Source organism: Vanacampus margaritifer, chromosome 20 (assembly GCF_051991255.1).
Source record: "Vanacampus margaritifer isolate UIUO_Vmar chromosome 20, RoL_Vmar_1.0, whole genome shotgun sequence".
Taxonomy (NCBI): Eukaryota; Metazoa; Chordata; class Actinopteri; order Syngnathiformes; family Syngnathidae; genus Vanacampus; species Vanacampus margaritifer.
In genome coordinates, this window is record NC_135451.1 from 15,961,301 (window position 1) to 15,985,243 (window position 23,943).

General features: G+C 45.0%; 1 protein-coding gene across 4 annotated transcripts; it reads left to right on the forward strand.

Annotated features, from left to right (window-relative positions):
• On the forward strand, positions 1-23,824 carry myom1b (myomesin 1b). Of its 4 annotated transcripts, XM_077555103.1 has the most exons (41): positions 1-179; positions 322-449; positions 2,409-2,528; positions 2,597-2,765; positions 3,285-3,442; positions 3,533-3,625; positions 3,989-4,077; positions 4,277-4,318; positions 5,063-5,077; positions 5,388-5,549; positions 5,619-5,780; positions 6,359-6,500; positions 6,657-6,856; positions 6,924-6,977; positions 7,057-7,181; positions 7,667-7,850; positions 7,932-8,106; positions 8,222-8,343; positions 10,148-10,600; positions 12,121-12,317; positions 12,828-12,954; positions 13,030-13,214; positions 13,294-13,408; positions 13,474-13,633; positions 13,708-13,814; positions 14,394-14,438; positions 14,510-14,646; positions 14,733-14,877; positions 15,637-15,696; positions 15,789-15,856; positions 15,933-16,046; positions 17,652-17,739; positions 18,446-18,484; positions 18,583-18,688; positions 18,752-18,921; positions 19,010-19,046; positions 19,122-19,144; positions 20,558-20,613; positions 20,716-20,931; positions 23,469-23,598; positions 23,662-23,824. In XM_077555103.1, exons 2-41 carry the CDS (start codon positions 334-336, stop codon positions 23,757-23,759), a joined length of 5,004 nt encoding a protein of 1,667 aa, XP_077411229.1. In that variant the 5' UTR covers positions 1-179; positions 322-333; the 3' UTR covers positions 23,760-23,824. The 4 variants fall into 4 exon arrangements, with proteins under 4 accessions (XP_077411229.1, XP_077411230.1, XP_077411232.1 ...); XM_077555104.1 differs by lacking the exons at positions 23,469-23,598; positions 23,662-23,824 and having other exon boundaries at positions 20,716-22,446; XM_077555106.1 differs by lacking the exons at positions 5,063-5,077; positions 23,469-23,598; positions 23,662-23,824 and having other exon boundaries at positions 20,716-22,446.
• The last annotated feature ends 119 nt before the right edge of the window (positions 23,825-23,943 follow it).

Below are 23,943 nucleotides of genomic sequence, written 5' to 3' on the forward strand. Positions count from 1 at the left end.
GGGGAGACTGGCATTATTTTGGTTGAGTGCCCTGCAGTCTTGTCCACCTGCAGTCGCCGCTGTGCCTTCCTTGCTTGCTACCTGCTTCATTGTGGAATTTGCCCCTTAAAGTCCAGCAAGTCACCTGCAGGGGGAAGAGGGGGTAAGTGGCAAGTCTCCCGCGGACGCAAAAAAAAAAGGTGAGTTTCTGCTTGGAAAGATGCAGCATGTGACGTGTTGCCTGACTATGACTGGACTGCTGGATTAACGATACATGTTCGGCGTGGAGGAACATGTTGTGAGAAGCTCTCGAACGCTAACCCGGCAGAACAAAATCCGCAGGCACCCGCAAGCATGTCGGCCTCGGTACCGTTCTACCGCAAGCACCAGCGCAGCTACGACAGCGGCTATCGCTACCAGTCGGGTGGCAGGTACTCGGCCGGGACCAGCGGCGGCACCAGAACCAGGGGGTAAGACACAGGAGCTGCCCCCCCTCCCCCCCGCAACCGTGGTCTCCCTCCTCTTAACACCATTTGCCGATGGAGCTCCATCCACACTTGGGATCATCTCCATTCCATTCCATTTAATCCACACCTGCCTGTTGTTGACTTCATGCATGGATTTGAAGCTCATTTGCATCATTTTACTAACGTCTCTTAAATCATAACGCATAATCGCTGGAGTCAAGCGGAATCCTCGTATCTTCAAAACCATCAGACGGCATGCTTTTTGATCCATTAACGCACTTTGAGCACACCAATCTCAAACACAGACCCGAGCGAGTCAATTTTTGCTTCCGCAACGTGGGCTTCTACCCCTTGATTTCAAAGGAAATGAGGGGAGCCGCTTCAATTCGCTAGGGAGTCAGCTGTATTCCATCCGACAACCACGCAAAACGAGGCTAAGGTTCCTATTTAATCTGCGCTAGTCAAGCAAAACACACAAAAAAAAGAAAATTCCACCCAGACTGCTTTGCGCTAGACTTGTGATGGGCACGAAAATTGGGCCCAGTATTCTGATTACTATTGCGCTGGTGGAATTAGAAAGAAGAAGATTAATCCATCCATTTTCATCAATCTCAGTGGGCTGCCATTTTGTCCTGTTGACTGAAATTGACGTCAAAGTGCCTTCGAGCTCGCATTGCAAACGTCATGGCTTACCTGTTTTCCCGAGTTCCCCGTTAAAGTTCATGCATTCGTTCAAAATTCAGTGTACGACTAGAATGACCAGGACCCGAAACATGTACGGATTTCTCAAATCTTAAAAGATTGAATGTGTTTGATTACACATTACATAACAAAAGCAAATCATCTTGAAGGATGTCTCCGACCGACAGCCTAAACGGCAATCCAAGCCGCAGCAGCACGTCGGACATCTTTAAATACACTTGCTCGGAGCGTGCGAACAGCTCAAGGGGGTTTAGGTTTTGTTAACGCCACCTGATCTCTTGCCTGGGCGCCCACCAAGATCTCGGGGCGAGGAAGTGGGGGCTTAAGATGCAGCTAGCAGATGCTACGTCATGCCGACGGATGACTGTCGTTTTCAGCTCCAAGGATTATTATATTTGGATTCAAGGAAGATCTTTTGGATCAAATGTTGGGAAAAGACAAGAGCAGCACACACGGTTTGCAACTCAAAGATAAGAGGCACATCTCAGTCTCAGTTGATTTGTCATACCCTGGTAAAATAGCTGGGTAGTGTTAGGAGGCCGATCTTTTCCTCCGCGTGTTCGTTTTCTTTCGGGTAGTGAGAATGTTGGTTATCCGAATGCAGGCTGGAGATCGATGAACAGTTACTTCGAAGCTTTTATTTCTACAGAATATTCCGGGCACAAGTGAGTTCCAGACAATGGCTGCAGCCTCTCACAAGTGCAAAGATTACAGTGGATTTGCAACATTCTTATACTATCTTGAAGGGCGGTACCACAAAGCCCCCAGCAAACAGCCCACCCGGAGTTCACCGGACATGAGATTAGACTTTAAAGACATCGTTCAAACACATTGATTTCAACCACAGACAATCGCCCATTGTTGTGGAATAGAGGAGGTTTTTCAGACATGCCGGCACCTGGCAGAAATTGCGATAACACTCACAAAGATACATCCGCAGAATAAAGCTCTACTGAGGAAATAAGGAAATTAAAACAGTTATGACTAAATCTGCGCAGAAGACCCTCTTCAATAGCTTCACAGTTTAGCTCACAGACAATAGTGATAGACAATACAGGGACTGGAATCTGACAATTTATACTCATTCCACCAATTGTACGAAAACCGGGATAAAATGTAGACGAAAAAAAAGAAGATCCAAAACAGAGGGCTTACTATCCGTAAAACCGTTGTTCCATTGTACCTGGTGTACTAATGTAATTACACTATAGATCGCACCTTGTCCAATCACATTCCTAAAGTGCACCCTTTACGTCTCAGCCTTGATTGGTCGTCACAACCCGGACTGGACCTGCTGCCCAAGAGAACCAAACCCTCCTACTTGGCCGTGGACCGGGAGAACCAAATCATCGGTTACGTGGTGCCCATCTTCAGGACCAGGTATCATCTTTAGTCTTGCGAGGTTGTTCGCCTGTTGCTCACCACCAGCACAATCCTCCACCATCAAGCCAAGAGTTTGCAGCGGGATATACGGACACGAGCAGACTGCGGGACACTGCCGCCTACATGGAGAGCCGCGATACGTTCACCAGCGGCCTGGAGATGGAGCGATCGGAGCAGATCTCCAGGAAGGAGGCCATGCGCGAGTCGGCCCAGAGGATTTCCTTTAAAAAAACGGTCAGTGGTAACTTTGGGCCAGAGTCGAGGTAGAGCAATCGTAGGTCACATGTAGACCACCGCATTTTAGAGTCTAGCATGTCTTGGACCGTGGAAGGAAGTCGGAGTACCTGAAGAACATGCAAACTCCACACAGGAAGGCAAGAAAAGAACCCTCCCTGAACAGCAAAATTTCGAGGCAGAAGTGCTAAGTGCTAGGCTAGCGTGCTAAGTGGGGACTGGTGATGATCTAGCTTACACACAAGGGAGACATTAATATCCCTGCGTGATGCAGCCATTCATTAGGCTTGGTAACGGGACCCCACTGTGCTCATTTGTCCCGGCCAGACATGTCGGAGGGTGACAAATTCTTCAGGAGTTCCAAGGAAGCTCCATGTTTATCCCATGGGTGATTTTGTGTTGAGTTAGCCAAGGCCCGGCTATTCATAGGATGTTTGGGATCCGAAATCTTTTCTTTTTATGAAACAAATCGCATCCGATTGAAGAGAGATTCCGTCTCCGCCTCCTGCTTTTCTGTAGCTGCACGAGCACGAGGAGCACGTCAAGCGCATGAACGAAGACAGCCTGTTGCACGTCCCGGAGTTCATCATCAAGCCTCGCTCGCACACCGTGTGGGAGAAGCAGTGCGTGAGGCTGCACTGCACCATCAGCGGCTGGCCGGACCCTCGAGTCGTCTGGTGAGAAGTCACGACAGACACTTAAACATCCCGCTGACGTTCATCTTGAGTCCTCAGACAGTTGAAAGTTCTTCTTCTTCCTCTGGCAAGGTACAAAAATAATGTGACCATCGACCCTCATGCCAACGCTGGCAAGTACAAAATCGAGAGCAAGTACAGCGTGCACTCACTGGAGATCAACAAGTAAGTGCCGACTGGCCCAAAATGCAGCCTTTTTTAATTGAATCATCATGGAATCACAAACATACACTTGTTTGTAGCTACTCGGGACTCAATTCCACTGAGCAGGAGTCACTCACAAACATACAATTGTTACAACTACTTGCAGCCTAATGAAGAAACCAGTGCTGTCGTGGTCAGCTGATGGTGTCCATGACATCACCAGCTGTGTTTATTTATAGCTTCGGTATTCCTGGCTGGGGAGTTAGAGAGCGCCTTACAGTCACATAGTTGGGTTTATTTACATGGCGGCGGGGGGGGTTTAAGGGCATGACAGAATGTGTGCATCATCATCATCCGTCACCTGATGTTCTCTTTTTTTTCCAGGTGCGATTTCGAGGACACGGCCCAGTATCGCGTCTCGGCCATGAACGTCAAGGGCGAGGTGTCCGCCTACGCCTCGGTTGTTGTAAAAAGTAAGTCACGAACAACCAGCCCCCCCTTCACCCCCCCCCCAAAAAAAATCCCGATACATACTGTATATCAACATCACGGTGTTGGGATGCCATTTGTGATTAGCGGCCTTTTGTCCGGCACGCGGCACTCGACATATGGCAAAACACAGTATCGTGTTTCAAATGCAAAATAAACTTAGTAACTGCTGTCATCCCACAGGGTTCAAAGGGGAAGTGGACGAGTTCCTGCCAGTGCCAAGACGTACGTACAAACTCAATATGTGGCCGTGTGATTTCATTTGATATGGAAGCAAAAACTGCGCAATTGAATGAGATGCCATACAAGAGCGCTGCATGAAATCTATAGCTCTTTGACTGCCAGACGTTTTCAGAAAAGGGATGCCGTGGGTGCCAGCCGATTTCAGCATTTTTGACTGATCTTTCAAGGTCCACAGAAAATTATGTGTTTGGACTATGGAAACGCACATACTACCAAATGAAAGATTGGACTCTCATCTTTCATCAGAACAAAAAGTTTGTTTCTACCTTATTCCATTTTTCAGTAATCAACAATAGAAAATGGTTAGTTTCACCTCTGTTTTGAAAAAAAGAACGTCTTTTAACGTCTTTGGCACTCCTCCATAGGATTTTAATAAACGTTATTTAACGTTTTTGGCAGTCAAAGAGATAGCTAATGCTATAGCCAGGAAATACGTCACGTTCACGCCAGTCAACCGAGTAGCTCCGCCTTTAAAAGGCATACTCACATTCGCTGGGGTGGTTTGGAACGTAACCTTTGCAGTAAACACTTTCTCTTCTTATGTAGCTAAAACGCATATTATAAAATGGGACTCTGCGTCAGTGCTAATGCTAACGCGACACTCTCTCTGGTCAATATACATAATACAAAAAGCTGCCAAACCTTTAATAATACGACTGAAATGACAATGCAGTATATTTTTGTTATTTACTTGATTTCGTTGTTTCCTTGCTGCTGCTGTTGCAGGGACTGGTGCGAAAGGTAACCGGGGCACATGGTTTTGGTGTGGCTAACATCAAGTAGCCACTATACGTGTGCATGATCACCACCGGTATTGTTTTAACCCATCAATAGTTCGACTAGAACCGATAGATATAAGCAGCGACTATTCTTAATCAACCTTTCGGGTTTTAAAATTAACCAACCCCACTGGTGGTTTTGATGTGGAGATTTATATCGTTGGTTTGTGGTGCCTCACTAGTTTAGTGCATGACCACACCCAGTTGAGTCACCAAGTAGCTTTTAGCATCCCTGTTCTGCTAACGTTGCTTTTCACTGGTTTTTATTCTAGATGGCCCCGTGTCCGAGTATGGCATCACCTTCCAGACCCACATCGTCGACAACTTTGGCGTGTCCTTCGGCAGGGAGGGCGAGACCATGAGCCTGGGGTGCACCGTCATCATCTACCCAGCCCTGCATCGCTACCAGCCCGAGGTGCAGTGGTACAGGGATGGTAAGTGCACTTCAGCCCGACTATTTATGATTGACTTCCATCTCATTTTGTAACGTCTCCTCGACGCAGGTGCTCTCCTGTCCCCGTCCAAGTGGAATCACATGCACTGGAGTGGCGATAGAGCCACGCTGACCCTTACACACCTCAACAAAGAAGACGAAGGACTCTACACTCTGCGCGTTACCACCAAGTCCGGATACAAAACCTACTCTGCCTACGTATTTGTGAGGGGTGAGCTCATATCTGAAATGTTACCATTATCTGTTTTTTTGGTTTGTTTTGTTTTTAGAAATGATTGTACTGAGGTACAGGTTGTTTGTGAGGTACAGGTTACAGGTTGTAAATCAACCTCATCTATATGCCACTGCTCTGCTACAACTAGGAACATTATCTTTTTAGTTTCAAACCCATAACGTAACAGGCACGTTCAACATTCAAAGTGTTTCAAGTATAAGCTGCTGCTTTTAAATATCGTCAGTAGAGACACAACACCATGGAAAAAGAGGCCGGTCAAGCTTATCATGGCGGACCGCCCCTTGGAAAGCAGCTGACATTTCCAAAGTGTCCCAGGTGGCCCATGCTGGGAATGCCGGAACATTCATCAGCCGCTGTCACGGTCTTCTTCAGTCTCACTATTCTAAGTGGGCACAGATATGGAACGGTCCGATGAGATAATCCAATAATTTGAATATCAGGCTCAAGGGGAAAGAAAGGGCTGCCCAGTTTTTTCTTCTTCGGCGCAGGAATAATTCAAACCAAAGTAGCCAATGGCAACAAGCCAGACGATTGACCTTTCTGCTCTGTCCAAGATGCTGACGCCGAAGTGGAAGGAGCACCAGGGGCCCCCCTGGATGTGTGCTGTCTGGATGCCAACAAGGACTACATCATTGTCTCTTGGAAGCAGCCGGCGGTTGATGGCGGCAGCTCGATCCTGGGTTACTTTGTGGACAGGTTAAAGATCAATAAAATACTGATCCTTACCCTAACTCTGATCTTAGTCCTAATTCTGATACCAACCCTCATCCTAACTCTCCAACCCTGATCTTAACCTAGATCACAAACCTGATCCTAACCTCAATCTTGGTCTCAACCTTGCAATACGTACAGGTGTGAGGTCGGGACAACCCATTGGATCCAGTGCAATGACACGCCCATCAAGTTTGCCCGTTTCCCGGTCACCGGATTGGTCGAGGGCCGCTCGTATATCTTCCGCGTTCGTGCCGTCAACACGAACGGCATGAGCCATCCGTCCCGAGTGTCCGAACCCGTGGCTGCCATGGACCCGGCTGATCGCGCCCGAATGAGAGGTACCGTGCTTCGGACATTCTTTCAAACAGCAGCTACTAGACCGAATCCTCATCATCTTGTTGTCAGGTACCTCCGCTCCTTGGACCGGCCAGATCATTGTCACAGAGGAGGAACCTGCAGGTTTGTAAGATCAGAAACTGATTTTTTAAAATCCAGCTTAGTATGTTGATTCCTTATGATTCATGACTGTTTTTGGCAGAGGGTATTGTTCCTGGCAGACCTCAAGAACTGCAAGTGACAGAAGCAACCAAGAACTACTTAGTGCTCAGCTGGAAGCCACCTGGCGAGAAAGGCCTGGAAGGTGTCATGTACTATGTAGAGAAGGTAATCAAAGTTTTAAGCACCAAGAGTTAAGCACCAATCTAAAAGAAAGCCATATTATCAAGTGGGTCGGTTCAGTTTTGCTTGCTTCAATATACTTTGGAATGGTAAACCCTGATCTGAGTTATGTGACTACCAAGAGGAGCCTGGGTGAGATGGAGAGCTGTATCAGTTACGTGAATAGCGTCACATCTCAGCAGTGTGAAAGTGTACCCTGCCAAAGAAGACAGATGATACGGTACAGTTCGATGTACTGACACTCCGAGAGATACCAACCACTTTGAATCTTGAGTGTAAGTCACACATGCTCAACTAACTTTCAAGTATCAAGCAAGTTACAAGTTAAGTCCCTCACTAGATTTCAATTTGAATCAAGTCCTTACTTAGGATAGACAGGTTCGGTAAATGAGGGTCAATCCCAATGAAAACTGCCAGTTGGGGCAAAACTGATGATGATGTTGTCATTGACTTCTTCATTGTCCCTTCAGTGCGTCTCAGGCACCGACAGCTGGCAACGAGTGAACACCGAGATCCCGGTGAAGTCGCCTCGTTTTGCGCTGTTTGACTTGGCCGAGGGGAACTCGTACTGCTTCCGCGTCCGCTGCTGCAACGCTGCCGGCGTCGGCGAGCCGTCCGACCCCACTGAGGCCACCACGGTCGGTGACAAGCTCGGTCAGAAAACCGCCCGGTCGCACGCAAACCCGAAGATCCGCGTTCATGGCTGTGACATGGTGAGAATGTTTGAATTTGTAGACACTCCATCTGCTCCGAGCAAAGTCGTCCCCACGAGGAACACGGACACGTCCGTGGTGGTATCTTGGGAAGCATCCCGTGACGCCAAGGAGTTGGTGGGCTACTACATCGAGGCGAGCATCGTGGGCAGTAACGTTTGGGAGCCGTGCAACAATAAACCTGTCAACGTGACCAGGTAAACCTTGACTTTTGTGGAATTGCTTTTATTAAAGCGAAAGGTTGAGTATGTTTTGTCCTAGATTATGTCCAAGCAATTTGAACTCTAACAGCACTTCTTTTTTTTTTTTTAGATTTATCTGCCACGGTCTGACGACGGGAGAGAAGTACGTGTTCCGGGTAAGGGCAGTGAACGCCGCAGGACTTAGTCAATTCTCTCCGGAATCAGAGCCAGTGGAGGTGAAGGCTGCGATTGGTGAGGAAAGCCACCACTCCGATATCTTTCAAGGAATTGAATGTATGTTTATGGTCTAGCAAATACAAGATGTGGCATCTGATCACCTGTGTTCTCTTGAGCCATCTGGCACTCCCACACTGTTCCACTCCACCGTGGTTGCACTCTGCCACCCTGTCACTTTTTATTGTCTGCTGCGCTCCACCTACATCCACCCAAACCAAACCAAGCACCAGCTCCCTGCACAGCCTGAAGCGGGTCAGGACTTGTAGACTTCCTCTAATTTGGGTCAGTGCGATCCAACTCAGCGGTGGTTACAAACCAGCCCAAGAATCACACAACCAGCATCCTTCCCTTCCCTTCCCCTTCCCCCACATATCCCCGTCCCGGGCGCGCGACGTGTCGGCAAACCACTCCCCAGTGTTGAAGGTACCAGCGCACGGACCCCCATCACAACCAGGCAACTAACCTCGCTTTGTTGTTGCTCATTGACTTGCATAGTCTTAATCATTTGGATCAGGGGTTTTCAGGGGGAAGTACAGTAGCAAAGTCAATCTCTGCAAGACCCCTTGTAAACCTCTTCGTCTTGACAACTAACATACTTGAAGCCTTTAACTGCATCTCGGCATGTTTCTTTTCCCTTTATGAAGCACATTCATTGTCATAATGCTCATGTATTCCTTACTGGCAATATGGGAAATGGGAACATTCTGTGAAAGGATACAGAATTGCTACAATAAAACCCGTGTCAATGGGAAATACATCGGCATTGAGTACGGTAATCCCTGCCTCGCATCAGGAAAAAACACCCCCCCCAGTAATGGTTAGAATTCTCTATAGGTTAATCTAAATATATCACAAACTATGATCCCTATATCATTACAAATGTATTCTAATCTTGAAAATAATTGGCTTATAGATGATTTCATATGCACGGCAAGACTATTTTGTAACCGAAGCAAAATTTACCTCCTCCCAGTCAGATATACAAACCTTGACTCTTAGCCAGATGCATCACTTGAGGTGATTATTTTTTTTTTCATCTATAGCTCAGTAGCCTAGTGGTAGAGTATCTGCCCCAAGACTGGGAGGTTGTGGGTTCAATCCCTGGCCGGGTCATACCATAGACCAGAGGTGGGCAATCTCGGTCCTCGAGGGCCGGAGTCCTGCAGGTTTTGTAGGTTTCTCACTTCCAACACAAGCTGATTCCAATCAACAGGATCGTTATCAGGCTTATGCAGAGCTTGCTGATGAGCTGATCATATATCAGCTGTGTTGGAGAAGGGCAACACGCAAAACCTGCAGGACTGCGGCCCTCGATGCCCACCTCTGCCATAGACTATAAAAATGGGACTCATTTGCCTTCCTGCTTGACACTCAGCATTATGGTTTGGAATTGGGGGGTTAGAGGTTAGATCAACAAATGATTCCTGAGCACAAGCCCCTGCTGCTGCTCACCGCTCCCTCAGTGGATGGGTCAAATGTGGAGAACAAATTTCACCCCACCTAGATGGGCGTGACAATCAGTGGCACTTTAACCTTTATAGCCACGGTAGGTTCAGCTGAAGGAAATACGAATAGGTGAATTTGTGAATACGCAAAAATGTGGGGGATTACCGTAGCGTGTTTGTCTGCATGTTTTCATTTTGTCCTCACGTGGATGTCACTTGTTGGCCATCTTGCCTTCATTGTCCCTCTCAGTCAGATGAAGACATCTTTTAGTCTCCAAGTTGATTTATAATTTTTTGGCCTTTTAATTGCAACTGTATTTTTCTGCTTGTGTTTAAAAACAGCTTCTCTTGATTCTCTCTGCTAACTCCCGTAGGGGGCGGCATCCCTCATGGTGTGTTGCCGGAGACGGGGCCGGGGGGTAACCAGGGCCGACTAACCGCGCACAGGCCACACTGGACGGACACGCATGATACTGTCCAGCTCCCCGCTGACACAAAAAGCAAAGCTCAGGCCGACCCCGAGCTCCCCCAGCGGGGGCCCGGGTCTGCGGCGGTGGCGGCTAGCTCCGGCCCCTCGGACAGCCAAAACCAAGGGTCTGAGAGGGGCGACGTGGGCCCAATTGCGCCTAACGGGCCGGCCTCGGAGCCACCGCCAGGCTGGCTTTGTGAAGCACGCACTGACGTAGCAGCAGATTTAGGCTCTCCTTGCGCCGAGGGGCCGGCTCAAAAGACAGCCAAGGGGCCCCCCGGGGCCAAGCGGGCATGCGGGTTGTCAGTAGATGCTTCTGCTAACCGGGAAGCGGCCAGGCCGGACGCACGGGCTGAAGGTGAGCACTGGATAAGAATGGGAAGTGCAAAAACAATCCTCCTAATACTATTCAAGTTACCCCCACTGAGTACTTAAGTACAAGTACAGACAGTTCTGTAAAAAAGACTGATTCAACTCCTGTAAAAAATTAAATGTCGGCAGAAAATTAATATTTAAAGTGCACATACCTGAAGAATGTACAGAACTGCAGGTACTTCTATTTTACATGACTGCAAATGACCAGTTGGTGGCGCTCCTGTGGCATTCTCCAGGCAGGTAAGTCACTGTGAAACCCACCGGAAGGACTCTAACTCCCAGGCAGCCACGCTTAGGCAATATGTGGACTTTTCACAGCCTTTCCCACTCGGGGCAGCGCGCTGTCCTGTTGCCCCGAAGACCCTTAGGCACAGCCCACCCCCCCCACCATGTCAGATTACCGCACACTTCCAGTAACCACTTGCAGTCTCTATTAGACTTAATCTGACATCAACTAACAGCATCAAACCCCCGTCTTTCAAAGGTGCAAATGGTTAGATGATACTTAACTTAGCATGTAGCATAAAGATTGGAAGCCATTTGAAACTCCATGCTTCTGTCTTGAGCTAATTAATTTGCAAGATGTTTACTGGTTAATGTACTACCAAATGTACTTATTAGATATTACCATTATAACAAACATCTTGTAAATAAAAACCATTGACTAAATTTAAGTTCGCTGTAGCATATTCAAAAGACTGAAACACTTTTTAGCCTAAACAGCTTATTTATGATAGCATAGCTTCACTAAACGGCAGGAAATAAGTGATACAAGATGACCTAGCTTAGCATCTCATATGATAGCATAGCATAGAAAGAGACAGGAAAATGTATTTAGCCTGACTCAGTCTCAAGACAAACTGTTTTAAAGCTATTTAAATATTAACTGGTAAATGCATTTTTAAAAAATATTGCTATTAGCTAGTACCATTAGCACAGTTAGTCAAAATAGATCAGGAGAGAAGTGACTGGAGTGGCTAAGGCGAGCACATGACAGCAAAACTAAAAAAAAAAATGTTTTTAATGTAATAGTAAATGTGGTGATAAACTAGTAATTAGCTGCTAATGATATTAGTAAACAAAAGAACAGGAAAGTTAGATTTTTATATTACAGCTCCATTAGCTTAGCCTAGCATTTGACAGCAGCGCTAAGCCACTGTCTGAAGTTATTTAAATGTTTACTAGTTATTGGGTGCTAAAATATAGTTATGAGCTACTACAGTTTTTATCATTAGCTGTAACTATTACTGGTAGTTGTACAGTTAATTAGTTTTCACACGGGAAAAACAAAACAGGAAATAAGTGATTTGATACATTTCAGCTATCTTAGCTTACCCTGGGTTAGCATGTCTCATTGTGAAAAATATTTTCTTTTTAAAGGGTTATTTACCAATGTTGAATCTTTACACAAGGACGGAACACATTAGCTTATTAGCATAAAGACGGGAAAAACAATGTCCGATTGTTGGCTAGGCTGATTCGAGTTTGTGTGTGTCACCTCAGCGTCACCGGCGCCGCCGTTCGGCATCAGCGTGCTGGAGTGCGTGCGCGACTCCATGGTGCTGGCGTGGAAGCAGCCCACCTTCATCGGAGGGGCCGACATCACGGGATATTTCGTGGACTACCGCGAGGTCGTGGACGGCGTGGCGGGAAAGTGGCACGAGGCTAACATCAGGGCAGTCAGCGAACGTGCCTACAGGGTGAGTTTGAAAACAGACTTGGTGTCACTTTTGTTTTGGCAGAACAGTAAACACACGTCAGTATGGTCGATAGCGGTTAGAAGGTTTGGCTCGTGTGTTGAGGGTCAGAGGTGGCAAATCCCGGCCACCGTTTGGATTTAGCCCCAGGTGCTAGCTAGCGAGCTCCCTAGCTAGCTCCCCGGGTGCTCGGTTACTTGCTAGGGAGCTAGCTAGCTAGCACCTGGGGCTAAATCCAAACTGTGGCAGGGGTTTTACTTTCTCTGGACCTGGACTGGTTCTGGGTTCATATCTCAGTTTAGGCTTTCCTCTGCAGAATTTGCACGTTTTCCCCAATAATTTTATGGATTTCTTAAATTGTCCGTCGGTGTGAATGTGAGCGGTAGTTTGTCTATGTGTGCCGTGTGAAGGCTTGGCGACCAGTCCAGGGTGTACCCCAAAGTCAGTTGGGATAGGCTGCAACTTTCATGAGGATAAATGCTCTAAAAGATGGACCTCATTTTATGTGGTCAGGTGACCGACCTGAAGGAGAACAGGAAGTACCAGTTCCAGGTTCGGGCGGCCAACATGGCGGGCGTCGGCATCCCGTCGCTTCCTAGCGACACCTTCCTGTGCGAGGAGTGGACCATTGCCGTTCCAGGTGCGAGGATCTGGAAAATGTTATTCATGCAATGCAAACAAAAAACAAACATTTTTCTTTTTTTTTTTTGTACAGGACCTCCTCACGATCTTCAGCTACGAGAGGTGCGAGGCGACTCCATGGTGTTGCTGTGGAAGGCGCCGGTGTATCAGGGGCGCGATCCGGTCAACGGCTTCTACGTGGACATGAAGGAGGCCGAAGCTCCGGAGGAAGCCTGGCGAGGACTCAACACCAAGGCGACGCAGAACACCTTCTTCAAGGTGGACGTCTCACGGAGACACGATATCGGCGAACCTTCAATCTGATACGATAAAACCGTTGCTCCTCCCGGTTCCGCAGGTGAAGAATCTGAAAGAGCAGGAGTCGTACGTCTTCCGCGTTCGGGCTCAGAATCAAGCCGGCGTGGGGAAAAGCTCGGACCTCTCTGAACCGGTCCAAGCCGTCACCAAGCCAGGTAGCAAAGTGAGGCCACGATTGGTCACGGCGTGACCTTCACCACCCTCTGGCGTCCCGTCGCAGGCGCCAAGGACATCGTGGTGGACGTGGACGACGACGGCGTCATCTCTCTCAACTTCGAATGCGCCGGCATGACACCCGACTCCAAATTCGTGTGGTCCAAGAACTACGAGGACATGGACGAACCGTCCTCACGCTTGACCGTGGAGACAAAAGGGAACAAGTGAGATTTTGACGAATGGGCTCAGCGAAGAACGGTCGCACACAACTGAGGGTGATTCGGATGTTTCTGTTCAGGTCCAAAGTCACGTTCAACTCCCCCGGAGAGGAAGATATCGGTATTTATTCGTGTCTGGTCAGCCACACTGACGGCGATTCGTCCAGCTACACCATCTCACCTGAAGGTAGGAAGGTGGTAGCAAGACTTTTTTTCCCGATAATATTCAGACTTTTCACGTTTTTTTTTTTCTTGTAATGTACGATTTTCGTAACCCAGCAAGTTTTTTTCCGTGTCGTTTTTTGACATTTTTGTGCTGACACTGCTTTTTTTTGGGTAAGCTAGAACTTTTTGTGTAAGGTGACGACTTCTATCTTAACTTATTCCAGCCATTTTCACTGAAGCAACCCCCTTTGCGCCCGGCTGTTTTAATGGATTTTGGATTCGTTTTTTCTTTCATCAGGAAAAAAAAAAAGTATTTTCCTATTTGTTTTCGTTTTGCACCAATTAGCATTAGAATATAGCCAAGTTTCATCAATATTCACATTCCTGGTGAAAGCGCTGACAAAAAGAGCTTGTTGCAACATGGCACAGGTTGATCTCTTATACTCTCAAAGCCTGTATGCTTTAGCATTAAAAAACATATAAATATGTCTTTGGGAGCATGGTAATATTAAAAATAGAATGAATTTATAGGTTTTTGGGAGCAAATGAGTTAACATTCAGAATTATTTTTGGACACCTTTTAACATGTCGCTTGTGACAGAGTTGAAGCGGCTGCTGGAGATCAGCCACGATCACAAGTTCCCCAGTGAGTGCCCCCCACTGCAGTATTTCCAAGTAGAAGCCATGAAAGTGAAACTTGTCCTCCGTCCTCGTTAGCGATTCCCCTCAAGTCCGATTTGGCCGTGGAGATGCTGGAGAAGGGCCGAGTTCGCTTCTGGCTGCAGGCCGAGCAGATGTCGGCCAACGCCAAAGTGGACTACGTGTTCAACGACAACGTGGTGGCCCAGGGCGAGGTGGGCCGGCTCGACGGGAGGCAAATCCTTCTCCCTCTTTACCGACATGTCTCTTTTCAAGGCGTCTTTCACATTTTTGCTGTCAGAAATACAAGATGAACTTTGACAAGAACACGGGCGTGGTTGAGATGATCATGGAGTCGCTTATGCCTGAGGATGAAGGCACCTTCACCTTCCAGATGCAGGACGGAAAAGCCACCAACCAGTCTAGTTTGGTACTCATAGGAGACGGTAACTAAAATGATCATCATTGTTGCACAAATGAAATACTGCCCGACCGATTAATCGGCCACCGCTTATAATTGGCCGCACATCTGCCAAAACAATGGCCGATTATTTCCCCCTTAAAACGTTATAATCGAAGAAAAACAAAGTTTCCGACGCTGTGAAAGTACCCTGAACGCACCATTTTGCTTGCGTAGCATTAGCAACTAGCAAGTGTTTAGTGTATGTTATTCTGTTGTCCTTTCGCGTCCTTCTTCAACGACAAACCAGTTGGAGTTAACTGTAAAACTAATCAGATGACAAGAAGAATGGCATCCACTGTATATAAGTACAAAACGTGTTTCGTTTTTGAAACATCGTTAGCCTAGCGCTAATGCTAACAGCGTAGGGAGGATTCACAGGTCTGTATATATTACTGGATAGCCGATAGGCCGCCATATTACTCCTCCCAAGAAGCGTTTCTCTGCATACAATCCTATACATTTACATGATCGAAATTGGAGAACATTTGAGACAGTACATAGTAGAAACAGCATGATTTATGATGTTTTAAATTTGTTAAACATAAACAAGAGGTAAACAATTTTATGCATTATAAAAACGGCCAAAAAACGGCATGGGCTTCAAAAAATGCATATCAGTCGGACCTTAACACAGACTGATTAATGAAGGCACAGCCTAGCCTGAGCCATCTTGTCACTTTGTGTTCCGTCCACAAGAGGGCAGAAAAACATGCAAACGCAAATTGTGCTTCTCCTCTTTCAGTGTTCAAGGAGCTGCAGAAGGAATCCGAGTTCCAGAGGAAAGAATGGTTCCGGAAGCAAGGTTTACTTTACGTTTACATACGGAAATCTCCATCTTAGGTTCCTATTTCCACCATTTACATTTTTTTTTACCCACCATTTTGCGCGTTCCAGGGCCTCACTTTATCGAGTATTTGGGCTACGAGGTCACTCAAGAATGTTGTGTGATACTCAAGTGCAAGGTGAGACTTTTATAGAACTGGATTTATTTCAACATTAGCATTGTATCTTTAAAAATGCTATTTTTGTGCATTCAAGGTGGGAAACATCAAGAAGGAGACGTCGGCGCTGTGGTACAAAGACGGACGGGAGATCAAGGCGGACCAAAATCTGGGCTTCACCGAGGGCGTCCTCAAGCTGGAAATAGCTCAGGTAAGAGGCGGAGTTATGAGTTCTCACAGTCAATCAACAATCAAGGTAAGGGTTATTAGTTCATTGATTTTTCTTTTTAGATATGTAAAAACAAATACAATTAAAATTTGAATACTGTAATGTAGCTCAGTACTTTTTATTTGATTAAAAATTGTATTAATTCTATTTAATTTTTAATTTTAATGTAGTGAAATAAATAAGGTGACATTTTGGAAAAGCTACACTCTCTATATAGTGCCAAATTCTATTTTAGTTTATTTGTATTTTCAAATGTCTAAACGACATATACGCCAAACAATAATTTTTTTTATTTTTTCAACCACCAATGTATAATTAAAAAATACAATTATATGGTAAATGTTATAATTATGCTTGGGAAATAATATTGCAAAAGGTACTACAGTAGAAAAAATATTGTAGCGTTGAAATGTTGAATTTAACGGAGCTATTGACTCATTCACTGCCATTGACGGCTATAGACGTCAAAAATTCATTTGAACTATTTCTATTAGTTTAAAATTGTTTCCCCACTTTTGTTGAGTATGAAAACCTAGAAAAAAATAGTGTACATTTAGAACAGATGTAAAATTTGTGATTAATCGCCTGACGCGATTTTAAAAAAGATTAAAAACTAGGAGCGTCAGGCGATTATAATTTTTAATTGTAATTAGTTGCATGGCATCACTAGTTAACTCACGATTAATCACAAATTTTATATCTGTTCTAAATGTATAAAAACAAAAATTCTAGGTTTCTTGTTAACAAGAGTGGAATAAAAATGTTAAACTAATAGAAATAGTTCAAATGAATTTTTGACGTCTATAGCCGTCAATGGCAGCGAACGAGTTCATATAAAAAAATAATAACCATCCATTGCAAATGATCATGTATGTGTCTTATATTTACATATAATATCGTACAAAAGCCATTTTCAAAGAAATCAATATCATGGACATGATTTGTGTTCCGTCTGTCTGTCTGTCTCTCTCTCTCCCCTCCTTGATGCCTCACGCTCGCTCGCCCCATCGCACGCCACTGTCATAATGCCGCTGCTAATAAAGTTGCTGTCACATTATTTTCCCACTGCAGCCCGACCCGCCCTCCGACTCCGCAGACGTCCATATCGGCAGAACTCTTAAAGTTGGGATCACTTGCTGTTTTTTTATTTTTATTTTGCATGTTTGCTTGCTTATTTATCATTCGTAACAATTAGCCTCGGCCAGAACGTGGAACTCAAAGTGGACACAATAACTCATGAGAAATTACATTTAAGTGGATTTGATTAACAAACAATGGTGCACGCAGGCGTGAAAATACGAAAACAAAAATGCAGAATAAAAAAAAAAACGTCGCAAAAAAACAACCAGGAAATGCGGAAAAAGGAATAACAGCAACTTAAGACGATTGCATTTTTGGTCCTATTTATTTTCAGTTAATCCTTGCTTGCTTACTTGCTTGCTTGCTGGCTTTTTTTTTTTTTTTTGCTGCCATTTTCACCCATTTGTTTTTTATGTAGCACCCTTCACGCTTACCTTTTTTTTTTTTGATGACATTGCAGATTTTCTGTGGCGTCGTACCCACAATGCATTGGCCTTTTCTCGACAGATTTCCAAGAAGGACGCCGGCGTGTACGAGATGGTCCTGAAGGACGAGCGAGGAAAAGACACGTCCACGTTAAATCTGACCGACCAATGTATGCAAACCTGCTCTTTCTTGCACAATAATCAACCATGAATTTGATACTGGAATGGAAATTGGAGATAAAAACATTTACATAGAGTTAAATTAGAAAAAAAATTAATAATAATAATAATAAATTTTCCGTCTCGCATAACACATTGTTACCGCGCCCAAAAGTTAGCCTTAAGCTAATAAGCCAATAGATGTTACCCATTTAAAACAACAAATTGACTAATAAGCTACTACACGTTACCCGACTGAAGCTAGTAATAAGCTACTACATGCTACCTCCCTGAAGTTAGCAATAAGCTAATACACGTTACCCGACTAAAGCTAGTAATAAGCTACTACATGCTACCTCCCTGAAGTTAGCAATAAGCTAATACACGTTACCCGACTAAAGCTAGTAATAAGCTACTACATGCTACCCCCTTGAAGTTAGCAATAAGCTAATACACGTTACCTTACGGAAGCTAGTAATAAGCTACTACATGCTACCTCCCTGAAGTTAGCAATAAGCTAATACACGTTACCCGACTGAAGCTAGTAATAAGCTACTACATGCTACCTCCCTGAAGTTAGCAATAAGCTAATACACGTTACCCTACGGAAGCTAGTAATAAGCTACTACATGCTACCTCCCTGAAGTTAGCAATGAGCTAATACACGTTACCTTACTAAAGTATGAATATTACCTAATGAAACGTGTTCTCGTGCAGGTTTCAAAGACCTGATGAACGAAGTCTTCAACTACATCGGTGAGATAAAAAAAAAGCTGCCTGGTCTCGTCCCGGTGACCTTTTCGCCGCTTCAAATGAACCGCTGCCATTGTTTGTTTTTTTTCATCTTTTCCCAGCTAACTCGTCAACGCCGCTGAAGATCACCAGCACGGATCAAGGCATTCGCCTTTACACTTTCGTCAGCTACTACAACGACCTGCTGCCGGTCACGTGGCATTACAAGTGAGTTATGACGATTGCAATAGTTGCGGTTTACGACTTTTGGGCCCCTCCCCCTCCAACCAGGGACTCGGCCATCGCCTTCTCGGAGCGCCTGAAGAGCGGCGTGGTGGGCGACCAGTTGTGGCTTCAGATCAGCGAGCCCACCGAGAAGGACACGGGCAAGTACGCCATCGAGTTCAACATCAACGACGGCAGGGGCGGCCTGCGGAGGACCGTGGAGCTGGCGGCTCAAGGTTGCTTCGACTTCCTGTTTTTTTGGGGGCGGGTGAGCGGGCGCTCCGTGTTCCCTCCTCTCACCGCCGTCTGCTTCCTCTTTTGCAGCGTACGAGGACGCTTTGGCCGAATTCAAAAGACTCAAGTGAGTGAGAGGGGCGGGTTTGTTGTCTTACGCTTCCAAAAAATTGCTTCTCATTTAATTTCGTCTCTTCTTTAGAGCGGCTGCTGTTGCAGAAAAAAGTAAGCATTCAGCCTTTCATCCATTTATATGTTAGCCTGTATTTCATCCATTCATTCAACCATCGCTCTTCCATAGAGTCACGCATTCATCCGTTCACTCGCTTTCATCCATTCATCCCTCACGAGTGCACTTTCTTCCATCCATCCAATCATTCACTCACGCATACATCATCCATTCATCCATTGTTTCCTCCTTCATTCAACATTTAGCCATCCACTCATCATCACACATCTATTCATTCATTTATTCATTGACTCGTCCATCTCATATCTGTGCATCCATCATTGCCTCATCACGCATTCATTCATCCACTCATCCATTGTCTCCTCATTCATTCAACATTTATCCATCCACTCATCATCACACATCTATTCATTCATTCATCTATCCACTCATTATTCTCGTATCTGTGCATCCATCCTTCAGTCGTCACACATTCATTCATCCACTCATCCATTGTCTCCTTATTCATTCAACATTTAGCAATCCACTCATCATCACACATCTATTCATTCATTCATCCACTGACTCATCCATCTCATATCTGTGCATCCATCATTCGGTCGTCACGCATTCATTCATCCACTCATCCATTGTCTCCTCATTCATTCAACATTTATCCATCCACTCATCATCACACATCTATTCATTCATTCATCTATCCACTCATTATTCTCGTATCTGTGCATCCATCCTTCAGTCGTCACACATTCATTCATCCACTCATCCATTGTCTCCTTATTCATTCAACATTTAGCAATCCACTCATCATCACACATCTATTCATTCATTCATCCACTGACTCATCCATCTCATATCTGTGCATCCATCATTCGGTCGTCACGCATTCATTCATCCACTCATCCATTGTCTCCTCATTCATTCGTGAATTCATTCATCCATCCACCACATATCTATTCATTCATTCATCCACTGACTCATCCATCTCATATCTGTGCATCCATCATTCGGTCGTCACGCATTCATTCATCCACTCATCCATTTTCTCCTCATTCATTCGTGAATTCATTCATCCATCCACCACATATCTATTCATCCATTCATCTATCCACTCATTATTCTCGTTTCTGTTCATCCATCATCCATTCACTATGCATCCATTCGTTCACACCGAAGCAATTATTAATCCACTCATCCCTCATTCCTTAATTGATCAAACATTAATTCACCACGTGTCCATTCAATCATCCATCCACGCAATTCAGGGATTATTCATCCATTCATGAGCCACAAGTTATTTGATCATTCACTTTTCTACTTGTGCATCATTTATTAGTTAATTCATCCATTCATTCATCTATGCCTCCACCCCCCATTTATTCACCAATCTATCACGCATTCACCCATTAGTCCTCATTCGTCCACTGACTGTGTCCCTTGTCCGCGTTCAGACCGCGCCCGAGTGGCAGGAGGCCTTCCCGACGTGGTCACCATCCAGGAGGGCAAGGTAATGTGGGCGGAGCCTCAACCGCATCCACCTTCCCTCACTTGGAGCTAACCCAACGAACCCCCTCCCCTGGCCCCGCCCCCTCCCCTCCCCTCCCGGCAGGCGCTCAACCTGACCTGCAACATCTCGGGCGAGCCGCTGCCGCAGGTGACGTGGCTGAAGAACGACAAGGAGCTGACGTCGGACGAGCACTGCATCCTGCGCTTGGAGTCGGGCAAGTTCGCCAGCTTCACCATCACGGCGGTCAGCACGGCCGACACGGGCAAGTACAGCATCCTGGTCAAGAACAAGTACGGCACCGAGAGCGCCGAATTCACCGTAAGTGTCTTCATCCCCGAGGAGGTGGCCGGACGCAAAAAATGAGCACCCCCCCACCCCACCCCCGCCCCCCCATCGCCTGCGCAATGTGCGGACCTGGAAGAAAAAGAAAAAAAAAGCGGCTAGGTTTTGATGTTGATGTTCAGGGCCCGACCGATATGGATTGTTTGAGGCCGATGCCGATTACAATATTTGGCAGAATCCAATTTGGATAGCGGATTAATTGGGCTGTTATTTAAAGAAAATTAATAAAATAACTTTGTTTTTGGTCTCTTTCAACAATAAAAATTGCAATTACAGACAGATTACTTTTATCCTACAATTACATCATGTTTGTTGAATTTTACAACAACAAAAATCGGTAAAAATGTAATGTGTTCATGTGTATTAAAAAAAAGAAAAAAAAATCGGAAAAAAATTGCCGTGAAAAATCCGCAAATTTTTGCTGGATTTTAAAAATTTAAATTAAGCCGATTAAATAAAATGAAAATAAAATATGAACTACAGAGTCCTACAATTACACCATTTGTTGAATTTTACTAAGAAAAATCGGCAAAAATCGGCAATTTTGAATTATTTGGAGGGAAATGGCACAATATCACAATTTCTAATATAATGTGTTCATGTGTATTAAAAAAAAAAAGAAAAAAGAAAAAAAATCGGAAAAAAATTGCCGTGAAAAATCCGCAAATTTTTGCTGGATTTTAAAAATTTAAATTAAGCCGATTAAATAAAATGAAGATAAAATATGAACAGCAGAGTCCTACAATGACACCATTTGTTGAATTTTACTAAGAAAAAACTGGCAAAAATCGGCAATTTTGAATTATTTGGAGGGAAATGTCACAATATCACAATTTCTAATATAATGTGTTCATGTGTAAAAAAATAAAAAAGATCTGTAGAAAATTGCATAAAAAATCTGCTGATTTTTGCAGAATTTTAAAAGTTAAAATTACACCGATGAGATCAAATGAATCGGTCGGGCCCTTTTGATGTTTTTTTTTGTTGAAATTGGTGCTGAATGTAAAAGTCATGCGGTGCCACAAGCGTTAGTAAGACAATAATGACGTTGTACTGCTTTCAAATGTTTTTCGATTTGAACGAGAAAGTCTCACTGTTTGTTTGTCAAAGCAAGCCCGACTAATTGTTGTGTTGTTTTATTTATTTGACGCTAGCGCGACGCAGCGGCGCTCACGCTAGCGACCGCGTTTAGACATGTTTGACCCCCCCTTTTTCTACAAACGAGTCAAAACAGGCTGACAAAATCCGAGCACAAGACTGATGATATTTGTAGCAAAATGGCGTCAAACATGATCACCAGATTGTTGTGTTGTGCTTCACTTGAAACGTTGTGCTCATCAACCTCCACTCCTGTGCCCGCCCGTCCAATGTGAAGATCACCGATCACAATGGCGATGGTCGCCGCCCACCTTCACCCTCACTGTTACAACCTTTCGTGTTTCGCAACGACACTCACGATAATAAAAAAACAAGCATGTACTTCCACCTCCACCTCATCTGTGTGACGTCTCACTTTTTCCTGCACACCTTGTCACCATGCACGCCCTTCACTCCCACTCCCGATTCCTGTAGCGTCGGACCCGCCTCCAGCATGGACGCCAACCCTAATCTGAATATTTGCTCAGAGGTTGACTTGAAAATGGCTTAGGGGTGTGCCAAAAAAATAGATTCTCATTAAGTACGATCAAAAATCGATTTTAAGTGCCGCAAAATCGATTATTTTAGTCTTCCCTTTGTTTGTGTGTGCCTTTATTGGCAGCGCTGTTCATGTTGTACTCGGTTTGGCCACTTAGGGGCAGTGTGGTTCCACGCGGTCTGATACAGTTAAGTTGTAGCCACATTAGAGAGTAGAAGGAAAAAGTCACGATCAAGTTATTCCAATAAAAGTTTTTGTTTTTTAGCGTGGCGCCGTTTAGCTTTTGAGTGATAAAAGCGACGCGAGTAGAGCGCTAATTAGCATTAGCGAGTCAGACCGGAGTCGATCATTACGATTCCTTGAAAATCTATCAATTGAAGCAAAAAAATCATTGTCAATCAAACGATTTGAAAAAAAAAATAATAATCGCACCTAATCGAAAATCGATTCTGAATCGAATCGCACACCCAAAAATCGCAATCGAATCGGGAGACATTCAAAGATTCCCACCCCTACTAAATACACCACCGCTAATTACTTGACAAGACACACCTGGGGAAGACACAAGCGTCTGAGGGCACTGATAGGTTGACACACGGGTGGGCGTGGCTACGCATAATGAGACGAGGGAATAGACAAGCAACACAAAACAAAACACTGAACGCAGACAAAAAAAAAAAAAAAAGAACATGAACACCCCAAAAAACAAAACAAACATAAAACCGAAACATGACAATACTGCTCAAATTTTCAAATCACGTAAAATATTTTTTTTTGCAATCAGTACGAGTAAGTAGAGGAACTCATATTTGGCTTTTTTTTTTCTCCGATTGACTATTTGAGCTGTTTATTTACCGTACCTGATGCCGGGTTTTAGCTGGAAGTGATCGAGGGAACCCCCGACCTTGGCGTGACCTCCTACTGGACCGACGCCGAGGGCAACGTGGTGTTTGGCGCCAACACGCCCAAGGACAAGATGAAAACGGGCGTCGCCGGGACGAGGAAAGGTCGGAAATTGCCGATGAATCCGTACGCCATTTTCAATTCAAACGTCTTCCTTTCTTTCACAGAATCCAAAGCGGCAACGGAGACGACGGACGACTTGATGAAGAAGCTAAAAGAAGAAGCGACAGTTGGAGATGTTGGTGACAAAATCGATTTGGCCTGAACTCCAGGATAAAAGATTGTTTTGAGTTAGAAGCGTGGTCACAGAGCAAATTATGCTCGTATCTCAAGGCAGTGCTGCATAATTGCTTTTCATTCGGAGATGTATGCTTTTATGTATATTCAAATGTACAATTTCACATTCTTTTTTCACGATATGGTTTGCTTGGATTGTTTGTGTACACCGT

What these genes read in the sequence shown, in the direction of transcription:
- myom1b (XM_077555103.1), top strand. Translation starts at nt 334, where the DNA reads ATGTCGGCCTCGGTACCGTTCTACCGCAAGCACCAGCGCAGCTACGAC. An exon ending in GGATTTCCTTTAAAAAAACG is followed by an intron (nt 2,766 to 3,284) that starts GTCAGTGGTAAC and finishes GCTTTTCTGTAG; the next exon opens with CTGCACGAGCACGAGGAGCA. An exon ending in CCGAGAGCGCCGAATTCACC is followed by an intron (nt 20,932 to 23,468) that starts GTAAGTGTCTTC and finishes GCCGGGTTTTAG; the next exon opens with CTGGAAGTGATCGAGGGAAC.